The following is a 15,770-nucleotide window of genomic DNA, read 5'->3' as shown; positions in this document are numbered from 1 at the left end:
TGCCGGGCCGTTGGGGTCCCGCAGGGCGGTGCGGAGCGGTGCGCGCTGACACCCGGCCCGCGTTCCCCATAGGAGCGTTTGTTTCTGCGCGGTTCGTGTAGGATTTGAGCCCCAAATCGGGTCAGCGCTTCTCCCGAGTCTCCCAGCAGCGCCGTTTTATAGCATAAACGTACAAACGGCGGCGTTAATCGATATGCTTACTAACCGACGCAAAGCAGGCTGTGTGGGATCGCCCCCGGCCCGCACCCATCCCTGCGATCCAATTCGGGCTGCCACCAACGAGGAGATTTGGGGGCTCTGGCGGCGTGCCTGCGGGCAGCAGCTTAAAGGGAAGAAACAAAGCGCTCCTTTGGGGGAGGTTCGGAGCCCTGCTGGGCGCTGCTGGCACCCAGGAGTGCTGCCCTGCCCGACCCCGCGCCTCGGCCCCAGCTGACCTCGCAGTGCTGGCAGCAGCTCCAGCTCTCCTCTCCCTTCCCTTTTCATGCCATTTTCTCCTACTTTTTCTCAGCCAACAGCCATCTGGGACGACTTTGCATAATAAAGAGGGGAGAAAGAAGCGTTAGAACCAGAAATAACGGGGGTGGGAAGAAGAGAGGTGGATCTCGAAGCTCAGCGGGGTCCCTGGGTAGTGGCACAGGTTGATATTTTGGGACCATCAGAGCTATTCTCCTCCCAGCCCTGTTCCACCTGCCAGGACCCAGCCATGACAAAGGAGGAGGACCTCCCAGACTGGAACACGTCCAAGGAGTTTTATGAAAAATATGAACCAAAGGAGGTTCTGGGCAGGTAAAGCTTGGTTATGACAAACTGTTTTGCTTGATCACAGCAGGAATCTGATATGGTCAGAGCCCACAGCACCACAGGATTAAAAATAGCATGTAGAAGCATTTTCCATCTGCTCAAAGTTTGTCCCCCTAAGCCAGGAAAACACCACAGCCCCACTGTGTGTCCGTGGGGCTGTGTGGGGAGCCTGTAGACTCACAGAATGGTTTGGGATGAAAGGGATCTTAAAGATCATCCCGTTCCAACCCTCTGCCCACCCACAATTCCCCAGCTCAGGACACCTCCCAGGAGATCGCACCACATCCCTATTAGTTTATAGAATAACCCGTAAGGATCCATAAGGATCATCGGGTCCATCTTCCAGTTGTGGGAAAGCGATTCCATCCTGATCCTCCATCCACGTCATGCAAATGGGGATGGGAAAGTACCTCATCATTCCTGTGCTGTTCCTGGCAGGGGGGTGAGCAGCGTCGTCCGCCGGTGCATCCACAAAGCCACCAGGCAGGAGTATGCCGTGAAGATCATCGACATCACAGCAGGGAACATCTCCCCCCAGGAGGTGCAGGAGCTGCGTGAGGCCACAGCCAAGGAGATCGACATCCTGCGGAAGGTCTCGGGACACCCCAACGTCAGTGAGTCGGGGCAGGAGGGTTTCTGCCACGTTTACTCTTTGAGCCCAGGAGGGGCTTTGGGGTGATGTCCCTGGATGTCAGAACTCTGTGAGACCCACGGTCCTGGCATGACGCAGGGCACCTGCTCAGAGCATCCCCTGCTCTGCCCCTGCCCAAGCTGCCTGGCCATCTCCCTCCTGAGCTCCTGCTCAAAACGCTAACAAAGATCAGCTCGTTAATTCAGTTAGCAATTAGATCAGCAATTTTCAGTCTGTTAGTGGAAAGGAGCTCTCTGTGCATGGGGTGTGTGGTAAGGAGCACGCTGCACAGGGCTCACAGCTCCATTTCATTGCAGTCCAGCTGAAGGACAGCTACGAGTCCAGCACCTTCTTCTTCCTGGTGTTCGATCTGTAAGTACCAGATTCCCAAGACCCACTTGCCCCCATTTCTCCACATTTCCACCCTGCAGACAGCCAAAACTCTCCCCAGCTTTTTATCTATGGCCCCAATGGGCAAAACAGGGCCACGACTGGGTCTTGCTTCAGGTAGGAAGGAGCCTGCTCACTCAGCCTCAGCTCTGCTCCCCTCAATCAGCAGCAGCTCAGATTTCCCCATAACCTTTGGTGGGAGCTTGGAGTTATTTATATGCCCAGCAGGACCAGGGCTGGCACAACGCCGCAACTCGTGGCATCACGATGGACCCAGTGGTCCCTGCCTGCTCTTTGTACAGCCTTTCCTCCTCCTGCCTGACATTTTGCAAGATATCAAGGCATTTTTAACCCTTTCTTATTAATGGGTCAGCTTGTCATTTTGTGCATTTAGCACCGTAGGGCTGATAAGGGGCTGTAACCCCTAGGCAGTCCATGTCTTGAGGCTGATTTTCCTCCTGCATGCAGGATGAAAAGAGGGGAGCTCTTTGATTACCTCACCGAGAAGGTCACCTTAAGCGAGAAGGAAACCAGGTAAGGCTGAAATTGTGCTGCAAAACCAGAGCATGAGTTCCAAGCACAGCTGTGCAGCCAGCACAGTGCGCATGAACAAAATGCCACCCGGGCTGTGCCCCTGTGCTTAGGTGTTGAGGCTTTTGCACAGGGGCTGAACTGTGTGGTCCCTATCCCTGTCCTTGGCCCCATCCCTGGGAACATAGTGTCAGCAGGCACTGGGAGTAATGCTGTCTCCCCTCCCCAGGAAGATCATGCACGCGCTGCTGGAAGTGATTGAGTACCTGCACTCCATTGACATCGTGCACCGCGACCTGAAGCCGGAGAACATCCTCCTGGATGATGACATGAACATTAAGCTGACAGACTTTGGCTTCTCCTGCCAGCTGCATGAGAACGAGAAGCTCAAAGGTGGGTGCGCAGCACTAACACGATGCCCATGGTGAGCTGGTGCAGCCCTCTCCAGCCTCGCTCCTTCCCATGATGAAAACACTGCAGTGTTTTATCCACTTTTTTGTTCTCCAGTTGACCCTCATTACTCTATTCATTAAGTTTTTCCTCCTCCTGCCCTGCAAAGAGCAACGTAATCAACAACAGGCATCTCCTTCCAGCAGCATCCTCCCTGCTCTCCTCACTCACGTTATAATTCATTATAACTCACCAACTTAAGTCAGCAGCCAGATGCACACAAGGTGCAGTCACTCCCTGCCATGACCATCTCTGCAAGGATCTGAACACATCTTGTTGCCTCTCTAGGACAAGCTGCTTCAGTGTGGCACAGTCTTCCCTGGGTCCCTAAGGGGATGCTCTGCCCCTGTTTTGCAGAAATCTGTGGCACACCTGGCTACCTGGCCCCCGAAATCCTGCACTGCTCCATGGATGATGAACACGAGGGCTATGGGAAAGAAGTGGACATGTGAGTAGGGTGCTCTCAGTCCTCGGGGCGCTTGTAAAATGAGCATGATTTGAGGCACTGCAGGAATCGCTCCTCGTTGGGACCAGCTTTAGGGTTTGCGAGGACTTGAATAGACTTGAATAAGAACAAAACAAAAACAAAACATTCCATGGGGCTGCAGGGGGCTGTCCTGGTGAGCAGCAGCCTCTGGCTGCACCCATGTCCCAGTGGAGCTGCTGGAGTCTGAGCCCCAGTGTTCCAGGCTGGCCCCTGCACCCCATTGCCTCCAGTGTGGGGTATGGATCCTTTGGGTGCTGCTGGAGCTGGTGTGTCCCACTGGGTCCCTGCAGGTGGAGCACCGGGGTGATCATGTACACACTGCTGGCTGGCTCACCTCCCTTCTGGCACCGCAAGCAGATGCTGATGCTGCGGATGATCATGAATGGGGACTACCAGTTCGGCTCCCCAGAGTGGGATGATCGCTCTGACACCGTCAAGGACCTGGTGGGTGCTGAGGAAGGGGGAAATATAGTGGGCAGCAGGTGGCTGGGGCGCCATGGAATCAATCCGGTGCTGTCCTGCAGATCTCCCGATTCCTGGTGGTGGACCCACAGCGGCGGTACACGGCGAGGGAGGCATTGGCACACCCCTTCTTCCAGCAGTACGACGTAGAGGAGGTCCGACACTTCAGCCCCTTCCGAAAATTCAAGGTGACGTTGGTGCTGGGAACAGGGACACCTTGGCGCCCTGAGCCCAGGAGGAGAAAGTGGGATGGGTGTTCTGGCTGGGTAGGAAGAAATGGTGTTCAGCAGGGTTGATGGAGCTAGGCTTTGGCAGGATGCAGCGCCAGGGTGGGGACACTTCTCCAAGCACTACTTTGTGATATTTCTATGTATTCATGGTAGATGGGACACTTAGGAGCATAGTTTACAAGTAAATACCATTACTTTTATGCATACACAGCATGAAAGGAGAGCATGGTGTGTGTGTGAGGGGGGAGGGTCAGTCTCTTTTCCCAAGCAACAAGCAATAGAACAAGAGAAAACAACCTCAAGTTGCACCAGGGAAGGTTGAGGTTGGATAATTAGGAAAGACTTCTTCAGAGAGAAGATTGTGAAGCATGGGAACAGCCCCCATCCCTGAAGGCGGTTAAGCGACACGCAGCCGTGGTGTTTGGGGATAGGGCTTAGAGGTGAGACAGGGTCCCAATTTCCCCCTTTCCCCACAGGTGATCTGTCTGACCGTGCTGGCGTCCGTCCGCATTTACTACCAGTACCGCATGCTGAAGGCGGTGACGCGGGAGCTGGTGGTGCGGGACCCGTACGCGCTGAAGCCCATCCGCAAGCTGATCGACGCCTGCGCCTTCCGCACCTACCGGCACTGGGTGAAGAAGGGCGAGGCGCAGAACAGGGCCGCGCTCTTCGAGAACACCTGCAAGGCTGTTCTGCTCGCCCTGGCGGCCGAGGAAGAGCTGTTTTGATGGCAGCATCGCTGCTGCTTGAGTTGGGTTTGCTCAGAGTTAAGGCAAGTAAAATATTTCCAAACCAACCAGTGATTTTTGGTGCTTTTTCTTAAAACCTGCTGGCCTCAAGCTAGGTGCAGATGGCTGTCATGCATGCTGGGTATAACCCAGTTTGGGTTTTCTCCTAACTTGCTCTAAGGGACTGCTTTGGAGTAGTTGCCCCCAGTAAAGCAGCAAATCACAGAATGGCTTGGGTCGGAAGGGACCTCAAGGATCATGAATCTCCAACCTCCCTGCCACATGCAGGGCCACCAACCTCCCCATTTAATACCAGACCAGGCTGCCCAGGGCCCCATCCAACCTGGCCTTGAACACCTCCAGGGATTGGGCATCCATAGCCTCTCTGCTGGACTTACGAGATGAGCAGTGCCTGGCAGGCTGTCCTCAACCCACTGTGCCCAGGGCTCCTGTGCCATCAGATTTGGCATTGGACTCACACAAACAGCCCTCTGATTGCTGCAGACACACCAAAAGGAGACACAACGTCTGCAGCACCCGTGGGCCATTAGAGACAAAATGCCTGTTGTCTGCAATCGCTGCTCAGCACCCAGACACGCAGAAATGAGTTTTAGGCTAAAAGTATTAATTTTTTAAAACTTCACTGGTTTAATGAAAATGGTTTCTGGGGATTACTATCCATCTCCACAGGAGAAACTACCCTCAGGTCGTGCCAGGAGCCCTCCTCAGAGCTCGGGTTTTGTTCTGCTGCTCTTAGTGGTGTGACTTGGGATGTTGGCAGCACAGCGGAAGCTGAGGTTGTCGGAAGCTGAGTCTGGTGTGTTCCCCATCCTGGGAAAGATACCCAGTTAGCAGTCCTGCATGGTTAGTGCTCAGACTGGCGAATGCACCCTGTGTAACATGCTCCCACTTACCTAAGTTTTAGAAAGGCATTTAATTATAAATACTTGATGGAAAACAAATTATTTGAGAAGCAATTAGGAATGAATTTATAGCACTAGAATTTTTAGCAGTATCTGTAGAGTGTTTTCCTAAATACTCCTCAACAAATCTAGATAGGAACAGCCAAACAATGTAACCCCTTCTTATATAGCTGAAAGAGAAACCACAAGCAGTGCTGGCACTGACCTGGTAGTGATGCAAGCCCGGTGGTTTGCAGACCCATCCACAGTGTCGATCCATGAGGCCCCTCTCAGCGCACGCATCGCCTCAGCATGTGGCTGGGGAGGGCCTGGTGGTTTGTACTGTGAGGCCGTCCACTCCCAGGTGTTCCCCAGCAGGTCATAGATTCCTGAGACAGAAGGTTCCCACAGAATCATCGCTGTTGATCTCTAAGATCATGAAGTCCAACTCCACTCCACCCCATCATGCCCATTGGCCACATCCCGCTGTGCCACATCTACACATATTAGGATTATGGGGTTGCAAAAACACTTCTGTGCAGGGGGAGAGGGGACTTTAACATCCCAGAAAGATCCCAGCAGAACAAGAAGCTCCTCACTGTACTGCTAACCAGCCCCTAGCAGCAGCTGGACCTTCAACAACTGTCTTATCTTAAATGTCCCTACCATTTTCCCCCCCCAGGAGGGAATGGCATTTGCTGCCCCTCCAGCATGCCTGGGATTTTCAAATAAATCACATGGAAATGCAGAATAACTGCCTGCTAATGGGCATGGGATGGCACAGTGAAGTGCTCCAGCTGTACATCAGCTGCAGTAACAACACTTTCACTGAGCTCACTCACACTATCAAGATGCTGATGAGATCCCATTTCACATTTGAAACTCTGCTACAACTACAGAGTTTATAATTAGTGTTGAATGGTGAGTAGATTGTCCCCAAAGAGCTGGGCAGTGACGCCTCTTCATACCATAATTGTTCTGAGGTGAGAATGCTGCCACCGGGGACACACCGTGATAGCCATCCTCAGCCCTGTCCCCCCTTGGGAAGTCACCCTGGGTGAGGAAAGATGACATTAAGCAAAGACCCATTGCAGAGAAGAAAACTCCTGCTTCTTACAAAAAAAATTTATGAAGCCTAATTACACTTAAACAATGGAAATAACTCTTCACTGCAGATTAACTTGGCACATTGCATTTGTGTCCAAGAGAGAAGATCAACCATTTCAAGTTATCCTAGGGGAAAAATAATCATCTCTGCAAAAAAAAACAACAACAACAACAAACGTGTGATTTTTTGGGAGAAGTGAAATCCCAGTGTCCCAGGGGCACCGGGCTCCGTCTGCTCCCTTGGGAACACTGTGGACAACCCCAGGAGCTCTCCAGTACCTCACTACCAAGTCCTAGGCACCCAAGCTGATCACTGCCCAATGGGACCAGGACAGCTGGTGTGAGCTCACCTGCCACAGATTGGTCCGGTTTGGCTGGAACTTGTTTCCCCAGGGATACAGCCTCTCTGTTGAAGAAGAATAGAGCAGTTATCCAAGGATCCTCTCATTTGTTGTGGCTGCTATTTTCTGCTCAGCTTAGGATGCTCCTGTACACCCACCAAATGGCATTTAGTGCTTTGCTGAGGGAAGCACATTAAACTACCATTTATCCCATTTATTTCCAGGTTGAAATGGTTCCTTCCAACTCATGATAGAAAGCCACTGGATGTGAGCAGGGAGGGTGAGCCTACGTACGCTCCAGCCCTCCTCGGGCAGCAAACTCCCACTCCTCCTCAGTTGGGAGCCTTTTCCCCTTCCAACTGCAGAATGCCTGCGCGTCGTTCCAGCTCACGTGCAGCACTGGGTTGTCCAGTCTGTCTGCAATGCCAGAGCCAGGACCTGCAGGCTGTAAATTGCAGTGATCTTCATCAGTTTCATTAATCATCAAAAAAGAGAAAAAGGATAGAACAGAGCAAGATAGGGAACGTGCACAGAGGAACCAGAATTGCTATTTCCTGCTTGGTTTTAAGAAAGAACTCACCACCATGCCTGATTCACACCCACCTGTCGCCAAAAAGCTTTCTCAACTGGCAGCCACCAAGGAGCAGACTGGGAAAAGAAGTGACATTGGATTAAAGCTGTACTGTCGTCCCCCCCCCACCCAAATACCCTTCAGTCGTCCTACAACATGGGAAGAGGAAGATGTTAGTTTGGGAACTGTCTGATCCGGGTTATTGTGAATCACAGAATAATTAAGGTTGGAAAAGACCTCTTAGATCCCCAAGCCCACTCCAACATGCCCATTAAACACATCCCTCAGTGCCACATCTGCACAGTTCTGGAGCATCTCCAGGGATGGGGACTCCACTCTCCTTGGGCAATCACCACCTCCCCCACCACTGAGCTGCCCCCATGATGCCACCCACGCCCATTGAAACCTCTTAATCTCCCTCCAGGCTTCAGATTTACCTCCAGTTTTTGGGTGACTTTTTTTTTCAGCTCTTCTGATACGAAATCCTCAAAGACAAAACTCCAGCCAAACGCTTCTGCTTCAGTTTTATATTTCCTTTCTCTAACAAACTCCCTGGCACAAACACAACACGCTCAGACACCTGAGGCAGAGTGCTCCAAGAGCTGCACCAGCAGCCCCGTGACAGCAGCTCACCTGAAGTCCCTGTTGGTGACAGGGAACTTGTCAATAGCAAAGGGCTTCACTGTCACCTCCCGGATGGGTCCCTCCTCATCTCTGCTCTGCGTGGAGCTGGAGCCCATCTGGAACTTCCCCCCGGGCAGCTGTACCATGTGCTCATCGTTTCCAAACGCTGAAAGTGAAGCAGTCAATACAAACATTAATGGGTAAACCTAGACGCACAACAAAGCATTCCAAATTTGACAAAAAAAAGAGCCAACTTTATATGCTGCATACACACTGCAATGTAACAAGCGACTGCAATTAGCATTTATATGGTTGTGCTTCTGCAGGGGGATGCAGGAAGCCAGGCAGCGGTGCGAGCGAAGCTGCAGCGCTCTCGGCTCACCCAGCAGAGCACAGCTGCAGCCCAGCACGCAGCAGCAAAGCAGCGCCGCTCTGTGCATCGCCCTGGGAACAAAGCCCAGCAGCACCAGCAGCGCCAAGAGCAAAATGCATCAGCGGCGGAAAACCGCAGGGCTCTGACCCAGAAGGGCTTCAGGCTGGGGAAATGTTTCCGGGGGGAAGGGATGCACTTCCCCCACGCCACGCCTGCTGCATGTGCTTTATAATTATGGCACACATGCTTTTTCTTTTTAAAGAAAAGGGATACTTGCATGTGAATTTTTGCTATTTCACCTCCGCATATGAAAAGCCTCCTATTACCCGGGCTACTGACAAAACCACACCACCAGATGTGCTTCATGTGCACATCTGGAGTTTTAAAAAGGTTGCTCGTTCCAGTCATGCAGCCCTGACATAAAACAAAGCTGATACAGAGCACTGAAAGGAAGAAAACGAACCGCCTTCAGCCCTGCTATAGGACTGCAGGGGATCTGCCTTCCCTGGGGTCGTTCCCTTTCTCAGCCCCACCTTCAGGGCAGCAGCTCTGACCGCTCCCACCCTGCACCAGAACAGCACTGCTCCCCATTAGCACCACAGGGCTTGGACCCCCAGCCCTACTAACGTTGCTCCACAGCAGCAAGGTGCTGCAGGGATTTCAGCACTTGTGAGGGTACGAATACAGGATGGACACAACCCAACATCTCCTTTCCTCATACTGGGAATATAAATATAAGCAAGATAAACATTCTGACTCCCCAGCCTGGTAACGCCAACAAGATGAGGACTGGACAAAAATCACATAGGACAGCAGTAGCCTTCTTGTGCTGCACACATTCAACTCCCTGCTTGCTAGGCTTTGTCTGAACACAGCACTCTGCCTGCATCTCCTGCAGCGTCCACAGCCTCTACTTACAAGCAGAAAGCATTAAGCTACCACCTATGGCAAGGAAGACAACATGCAACACATTTCAGATCTTTCCGGAGGCGCGTAAACTAAAAAGATTTGTGAGCAAGAGAAAAACAAATTATTGGCATCATCTACCTGAACGAGATGCTTTGCACTAATTCCAACAAACCCCAGCACTCCAGAAGCAGCGTCCTGAGCAGGACTTTTATGACTCTACCCTGTACCCCAAGAACTGGAATCAATCACAAAGCCCAACTGCAGATCCAGCAAGCAGAAAACACAAATCCAAAACCGTCCTCAAAATGCTGAACAAAGTTCAAGGCTTTGGTCCACAGAATGGTAAGTATTCAATAACTGACACAGAAAGCACAGAACATAACAGTTTATTGGGTAAAAAGGACAGCAACTTCAGTTGTACACTTCAGAGAAATTAAAAATAAATAACTGATTTTTTAGAACCGAGTATTTCCATAGTTGCTAATATTTTCAGTGGCCGCGTTTACCAAAGAGGTGCTGCTAGTTACAGCAGTGACTTCCACTGCTGGGAAAATCCACCGTGGCTCAAAAAAGCACTTTCAAGTGGATTTCTTGAAGGCATTCTGGAGGGCACTACTGGAGCTGACCACCACCACCAACAGCAGATTCAATTCAGCCTTTCAGAGACGACATTCCAGCTCGCATAATTTCATCCACCAAAAGAATGTTGCTAGCAATCACCGTGCTGGAAATAGTAAATAAATAGTTAGAATGTTTGTTTTGGCACAAACAACTCAGCTTTATTCCTACACTGCAAGTCAGCTTTCTTCTAATAGAGATTCCTTCATTCCACCCACATTATGTTACCAATCTTGTCAACCAGCCACCCATTACTATTTGAAGTGAAAACACCACAGCACTTACCACGAATGAAGCAGTTGCTTTTTGACATTGTAATTGTCCCAGATTCCAGCTGCTGCAGCTACCATTGGCTCACCTAGGAAAGAGGCACAACAATCTTTAAACAACCAATCTGCGTAATTCAAGGGAAGAGATCCTGCTGCTTAACATCTCTATTTACTTTCTGTGTACAAAGTGCACACGGTGCATTTAAGCATTACAAGTAATAGCACACCTGCCAAGGCATTCTGTATTGCCTCCTTCCATGAAAAGCTGAGCTTCCTGCAGTAAGAGCAAACTTATGCTTCACAGAGCGGGTCCGTGATACATTTGGCCTCCTAGAAACACTCCTCTCTCAGCAGCATTGTTTTGCTGCTCTGTATTTACTGCCAAGCTGATTTTATGAGATTCTATGGTTTTAGAAAACTCTTACCAGTGTTCAAGTCAACTCCAATGAGCTGCCCAGATTCTGTGTGTTCTGCCTGAACTTTCACCAGTGTTTCCTGGGGATCGTAACCAGAGTTCTGAGCGAGAACCTTTGAGACAAAAACATTACTTCCCATTAATGTAAAGAGATCTCCTGCAGAAAATGCTAAGATCCTAGCGTGCTTTAGAGTCCCTTTATTCTGGAGGTCTTCATACCTTAGGAATGATGAGGAGAGCATCAGCAAAAGCTTGAACTCCAAGTTGGGCTCTTCCTTTTACACTGGGTTTATGCTTAACAAGAGCATTAGCTACTGCCACTTCCAGTGCACCTGCCCCTGGAATCACACATCCTACAAGGCAAAGCAGTAATAGTGAGACTTCACAATAAGAATTTACTCCAATCTGAAGAGCTAACTTATACAAGTCATCAGTTTTGAGGAGAGTTGTAGCTGAAACTTACCATCCTCAATGGCATTTTTAACAGCACGCAGACCATCTCTTACTGCATCCTTTATTTGTGTAAGTGTATGCTTATTTGGTCCCCTGATCAACAGGGTAACAGAGCGAGGGTTGTCACACTTCTCAATGAAGGTGTACTTCTCTTCTCCCTATAAACAGCATTAGTTATTCACCTTACATATTTTAAGCAAACATAAAAAAAATACTGGGCACTTTCAGATTCAGTTCTGAGTAACACCCCAAGAAGTGATGAGAAGCAAAGTCTAGTAGAAAGAACCCAGCAGAATCTTATTCTCATGTTCTTAACTTCGTGATACTAAAATATGGATCTATCAATAGGAATAAGCAACACGACAAGAACAAATATCAAGATGGACAGTAGGATTTAAAATCTCATCAGCATTTATTCATACGGCTTATTCTAAGAGCTGTATTGCAAGGAAACACCATGCAAAGTCACATCAATACAAAAGAAAAATTGGGGCCAAGCAATACCAGAAGCATTTAACTTGGCTTCAACTAAAAGCCTAGCTGTACTCACCAGTGTGTACTCATAGACAAGACCTGCATGTCCCAGACAGTCAGGAGTGAGATCCTCCACAGAGTTCATAGCAGTACCACCACACGCAAGGGTCAGTCTGAAAGAGTTCATTTACTGCTTAGCAATTCTCTTCTATTAAGTGAAATCTGAAGTCACCAACACGAACTGCAGTACTTCAGCATACAAAATACTATGGGCTGTGGGCTTGCAACAGTTTTGTTTCTTTTTATAAGAAAACTCTTCACTAAAAACAAACAAAAAACCCTACAGAATTAAGCCTCTCCAGAAGAGGCATCTACTCTTGGAGCACAGACAGCTTCCACTCCTACGTCACTCCTTGTACTGAACTGCCTACTTCACAGTTTGTATAAATTACACTGAGTTACTCTAGTAACATTTAGACTGAAGATGACTTTTTGCTGACAGCCTTTATAAGCTGATTCAAACCAGATCTGACTCACTGTGCAGTCTGGGAGAGCAAGCCATTTACCCCTTCTCTCCCTAGAAGCATACCTTTCCATGTTCCTCCTTTTAGCTCTGCGCAAAGCAACAATTCCTTCTTTTGCAAGTGCGTCCAAGGAAAATGGGTCAATTCCCTAGAAACAAAGAAAGGGACTGTCAAGATAAGAAAATAAAGAAACAAATCCCCCCTCAGACTGACACTATTAAGTTCTTCCTCAGGACTCAAAGAAATCTCAGGAAGGAACTGCACGTGTGTAATCATAAGTTCATCAACCTCAACTGAGTTATTTGCATCCAAAGCACTGTACTGACTGAGTCAAGCAGCACCAGGCTTGCCAAGAAAGCCAACATTTCTGGTTGTTTTTCCAACTTAGTTATACTCTTTATCTCACCTTCTGGTTAATCACAATAAATCCTTTATCTGAATCACCACAAACTCTTCTTTTCAAGTCTATGATTTTGCTCACTCTGTCTTCAATGAACTTCCTTTCTGCTTTCACTAGTTTCTCTCTCTCTTCTGCACTTTTGTAGAAGAACCCAGCGCTCACCTCTCTGGAGAGAAAAAAAAAAGCAGTAAGAAAATTAGCTGTCCTCTGTGTTGTAGAAATAAGCGGTTCAAGGAAGAAGGAATCCTTTCAGTAATGTTCTAAAAATTAATACGCAGATTTTATTTCAGTTACTAATTTCCTCTGCTTCCATTTTCTGGAAAAGGGAAGCTTCACCTTTTCCACCCAAACTTCTACACTATCTGCCACGCTCCAGAAGAGCATCTGTGTGGCCTTTCCGGTACTTGTTTAAGCACACCTTAGAGGAATTGAAGAACAGAAAATTCCTGTGTCTTACATGCTGGTGCTGTGTACTCACGTTTTCTCATATTCTAAAGATACATTGCAAGTAAGAATATAGGCATCTTCCACCCTTTTCTTCATGTCAGGATGGCGAGCACCATGATCCAAAACCAGCCCCCTGATCAGCCTGAAAGATCAATGAGCATTTTGTGTGTCAAGATAGTCAGAAGCAAGCACTTAATGGAAGCATACACTGTTCAAGATAACTAACAGTGCAGTCAGTCTAGTATGAATTGCCTATGAATTTATGTTAGAAGCAAAGAATGATCTTGTATCCCACTTCCAAGGGCATGCCCACTCACATATAAAAGCATGCCAGAGTGTAAACTGGGAATTTATTCTGGCATAGTGTCTGACTGCAATAGCTACTGAAGAAAGCTAGCGCAGAATTCGTCCATGCCACTGTGAAATATAAGGGCATGAAGAACACCCAGTGAGGCAGCTGCAACCCAGTTTTCAGGTACTGATCACTACTGTCTCACAGAAGTTGAAAACATATTAAGCATACTCAAGACACAGACATTACCACATGGTTATAAAGCAAACAACTGTGTCCATCCACAGCAAAGCAGAAGTCTGAGCCAGCGTTACTCTTTGCTATTCAAAAACCTTGTCAGGATGTCAAGTTTAGTGACTGGGAAACTTATGCTGTCGAGATCACTCATGGCCAAAGCTTTTATTTCTGTCTTTCTTTCATGTCCTCCCTAATGACTTTTCCAACAGCAGCTCTGAGACACCCAAGTTCTTTCAAAAGAAAAAAAACAGCACAAAACCCCAAACACACACACAAAAAACCAACCCAGGCTACTCCAGTATCAGGATACCATTAAACTGAAGCTTGAGGAGACTGGTTACTTACGTGGTGTCAGTTTCTGATTTATGCTTCATCTCCATGATCTCTACCATGTGAAGGTCAATAGGTTCACCTGGTTTTCTGACCGCCAAAACAGAATCTACTACAGCCTGAAATAGAGGAGGGGGGGAATCCCCAAAAGGGCCATCAGACTCTAAAGTGCAAGCTCTTTCTATCCGCTCTTCACCAAAGGAATAACGCCAGCAGCTTAAAACCTGGAGCACAACACACAAAAAGGGGATGAAGATGCATGGACACTTGCCTCTGTTAAGATGTCAGCAAGTTCAGTATGAACTTTAGTACGAAGGGACGTTTTGGCAACATCTATAAGCGTCTCCCTGTCCATTTCCTTGGTTACTTTGACCTGCTCCAAGACTTCAAGTGCCTTTTCCTTTGCGATCTCAAATCCTTCTGCTACTATTCTAGGGTGTAAGCCCTAATGCAAGAAAAGAAGGGACATAATCAGACAACAGTACGATAAAATAGTGCTTTCCCTGTATGTACAACAGAGAGCATACGTGCTACAGTGATAAGAAAATGTACTGTCCTTCTGAATACATATAAAAGGAATGCCAATCCTTCCAATGCAGAGGAAAAGCACAGGTTATTCTAGCACAGAATTAAGACCAAGGGAACTATAAAGCACACTTGGGTGTTCACTGTGCAATATGAATGCCTATTCTCCAACTTATACTACCAAAACATCTACTATCATGGAGCATTTCCTCGTTAGCATGCAGATAAGAAATGTTTTCATTCAAACAAAGCAGTCAGAGATAACAGCATGAATCAGGCACAACGTTATTAAAAGCTACAGTATAAATAAGCAGAACAAGTCTTAGGTCCTCTTTCTCCATTTTATAAGTTCTGACACACTCATTTTAAGCAGAAAGACGTATCTGATTTTCATATTTTTGAGCACCAACCACACAACAAAAATCCAAAGCTGAACAGTCTCAGGTGAAGCTTTTTTACTTGCCCATCTACAAAAGAAATGCTGCACACATACCTCAGAAATATAGAGATCTGCCTGCTTCAGCAGCTCTCCAATGATTAAGACATTTGAGGTGGTACCATCTCCAGTGATGTCATCCTGTGCTGTTGCTACTTTTGCTATCAAGGAGGCTGTGGGGTGCTGTATTTGCTAAACAAAAATAAGAAATTGAATAGTAAGCCTTACTGCACTGGTACAAGTAGCAAGTAATCTAAAACCAGCTAACCAAGATTTTTAATGAATAGATGATGGTTTCAATGATTCCTGGCAGTTCAGCTGGTTTCAACACATAATTCCACTTAACAACAGAAGAAACTTAGACTTTGACAGTAAATTTCTTGAACTAATCTGTATAATACGGTCTTTTTTTTCCCCCGGGGACTCAAACAGCGACAGTACCTCAGAGAATGGCAGGGAGCTGTGCAGGGGAGAGTGTTAGGAAGTTCCTTACCAGAGGGTGGTGGGCACAAAACAGGCTCCCCATAGAGCAGCCAATTCAGCCTAACCTTCCACCACACACACGGTGCCACATCCCACACAAAGGCAGTCGGCCCCCAACCCCCACAGCCCCTCACAGGGACGTCCACAAGCAGGCTCCGCACCCCCCGGACCCCCCTCCTCCAACAGCTCACCATTTCCTGCAGCAGCACGTTGCCATCTTTGGTCAGCTTGATGTCTCCGGCCCCCGACACCAGCCTGCGGGCGGCACAAAGCGGGTGAGCGGGCCTCCGAACGGCCTTCCCCGATCCCAAGCCCACCGCCCGTCCCACT

The 15,770-nt window shown here is 48.4% G+C and overlaps 3 protein-coding genes and 2 non-coding genes across 6 annotated transcripts in view; 1 reads left to right on the top strand and 4 right to left on the bottom strand.

The window, feature by feature from the left end:
• Positions 1-586: 586 nt before the first annotated feature.
• PHKG1 (phosphorylase kinase catalytic subunit gamma 1) lies at positions 587-4,778 on the top strand. The gene is made up of 9 exons (XM_003211710.4): positions 587-786; positions 1,240-1,415; positions 1,750-1,804; positions 2,291-2,356; positions 2,583-2,746; positions 3,161-3,251; positions 3,581-3,734; positions 3,815-3,940; positions 4,459-4,778. Exons 1-9 carry the CDS (start codon positions 704-706, stop codon positions 4,708-4,710), a joined length of 1,167 nt encoding a protein of 388 aa, XP_003211758.2. The 5' UTR covers positions 587-703; the 3' UTR covers positions 4,711-4,778.
• Positions 4,779-5,338: 560 nt separating this feature from the next.
• On the bottom strand, positions 5,339-8,791 carry SUMF2 (sulfatase modifying factor 2). Of its 2 annotated transcripts, none has more exons than XM_003211733.4 (9): positions 8,638-8,791; positions 8,265-8,421; positions 8,069-8,183; positions 7,664-7,708; positions 7,355-7,505; positions 7,070-7,125; positions 6,581-6,665; positions 5,839-6,001; positions 5,339-5,541 (listed from the first exon to the last, which is right to left on the bottom strand). In XM_003211733.4, exons 1-9 carry the CDS (start codon positions 8,693-8,695, stop codon positions 5,436-5,438), a joined length of 936 nt encoding a protein of 311 aa, XP_003211781.2. In that variant the 5' UTR covers positions 8,696-8,791; the 3' UTR covers positions 5,339-5,435. The 2 variants fall into 2 exon arrangements, with proteins under 2 accessions (XP_003211781.2, XP_019477437.1); XM_019621892.2 differs by lacking the exon at positions 8,638-8,791 and adding an exon at positions 8,526-8,624.
• A 1,116-nt stretch (positions 8,792-9,907) lies between these two features.
• CCT6A (chaperonin containing TCP1 subunit 6A) overlaps positions 9,908-15,770 on the bottom strand; it is a 7,273-nt gene continuing 1,410 nt past the window's right edge. The window contains exons 2-14 of the mRNA XM_003211732.3: positions 15,632-15,768; positions 15,015-15,149; positions 14,268-14,441; positions 14,012-14,115; positions 13,169-13,279; positions 12,697-12,856; positions 12,356-12,438; positions 11,843-11,939; positions 11,303-11,450; positions 11,059-11,192; positions 10,850-10,952; positions 10,441-10,513; positions 9,908-10,261 (exon numbers count right to left, since the gene is read on the bottom strand). Coding sequence (XP_003211780.2) covers positions 10,189-10,261; positions 10,441-10,513; positions 10,850-10,952; positions 11,059-11,192; positions 11,303-11,450; positions 11,843-11,939; positions 12,356-12,438; positions 12,697-12,856; positions 13,169-13,279; positions 14,012-14,115; positions 14,268-14,441; positions 15,015-15,149; positions 15,632-15,768 — 1,532 coding nt within the window. The 3' untranslated portion in view covers positions 9,908-10,188. The remainder of the gene's footprint in view (positions 10,262-10,440; positions 10,514-10,849; positions 10,953-11,058; positions 11,193-11,302; positions 11,451-11,842; positions 11,940-12,355; positions 12,439-12,696; positions 12,857-13,168; positions 13,280-14,011; positions 14,116-14,267; positions 14,442-15,014; positions 15,150-15,631; positions 15,769-15,770) is intronic.
• On the bottom strand, positions 13,422-13,552 carry LOC116217366. Its single transcript, XR_004161823.1, has one exon. It is a non-coding gene; the product is annotated as a small nucleolar RNA SNORA15 (small nucleolar RNA).
• LOC116217367 lies at positions 14,541-14,672 on the bottom strand. Its single transcript, XR_004161824.1, has one exon. It is a non-coding gene; the product is annotated as a small nucleolar RNA SNORA22 (small nucleolar RNA).

The sequence above is a fragment of the Meleagris gallopavo genome, chromosome 21 (genome assembly GCF_000146605.3).
Source record: "Meleagris gallopavo isolate NT-WF06-2002-E0010 breed Aviagen turkey brand Nicholas breeding stock chromosome 21, Turkey_5.1, whole genome shotgun sequence".
NCBI classification, from domain to species: Eukaryota; Metazoa; Chordata; class Aves; order Galliformes; family Phasianidae; genus Meleagris; species Meleagris gallopavo.
This window is presented reverse-complemented; position numbering and strand designations above follow the sequence as displayed.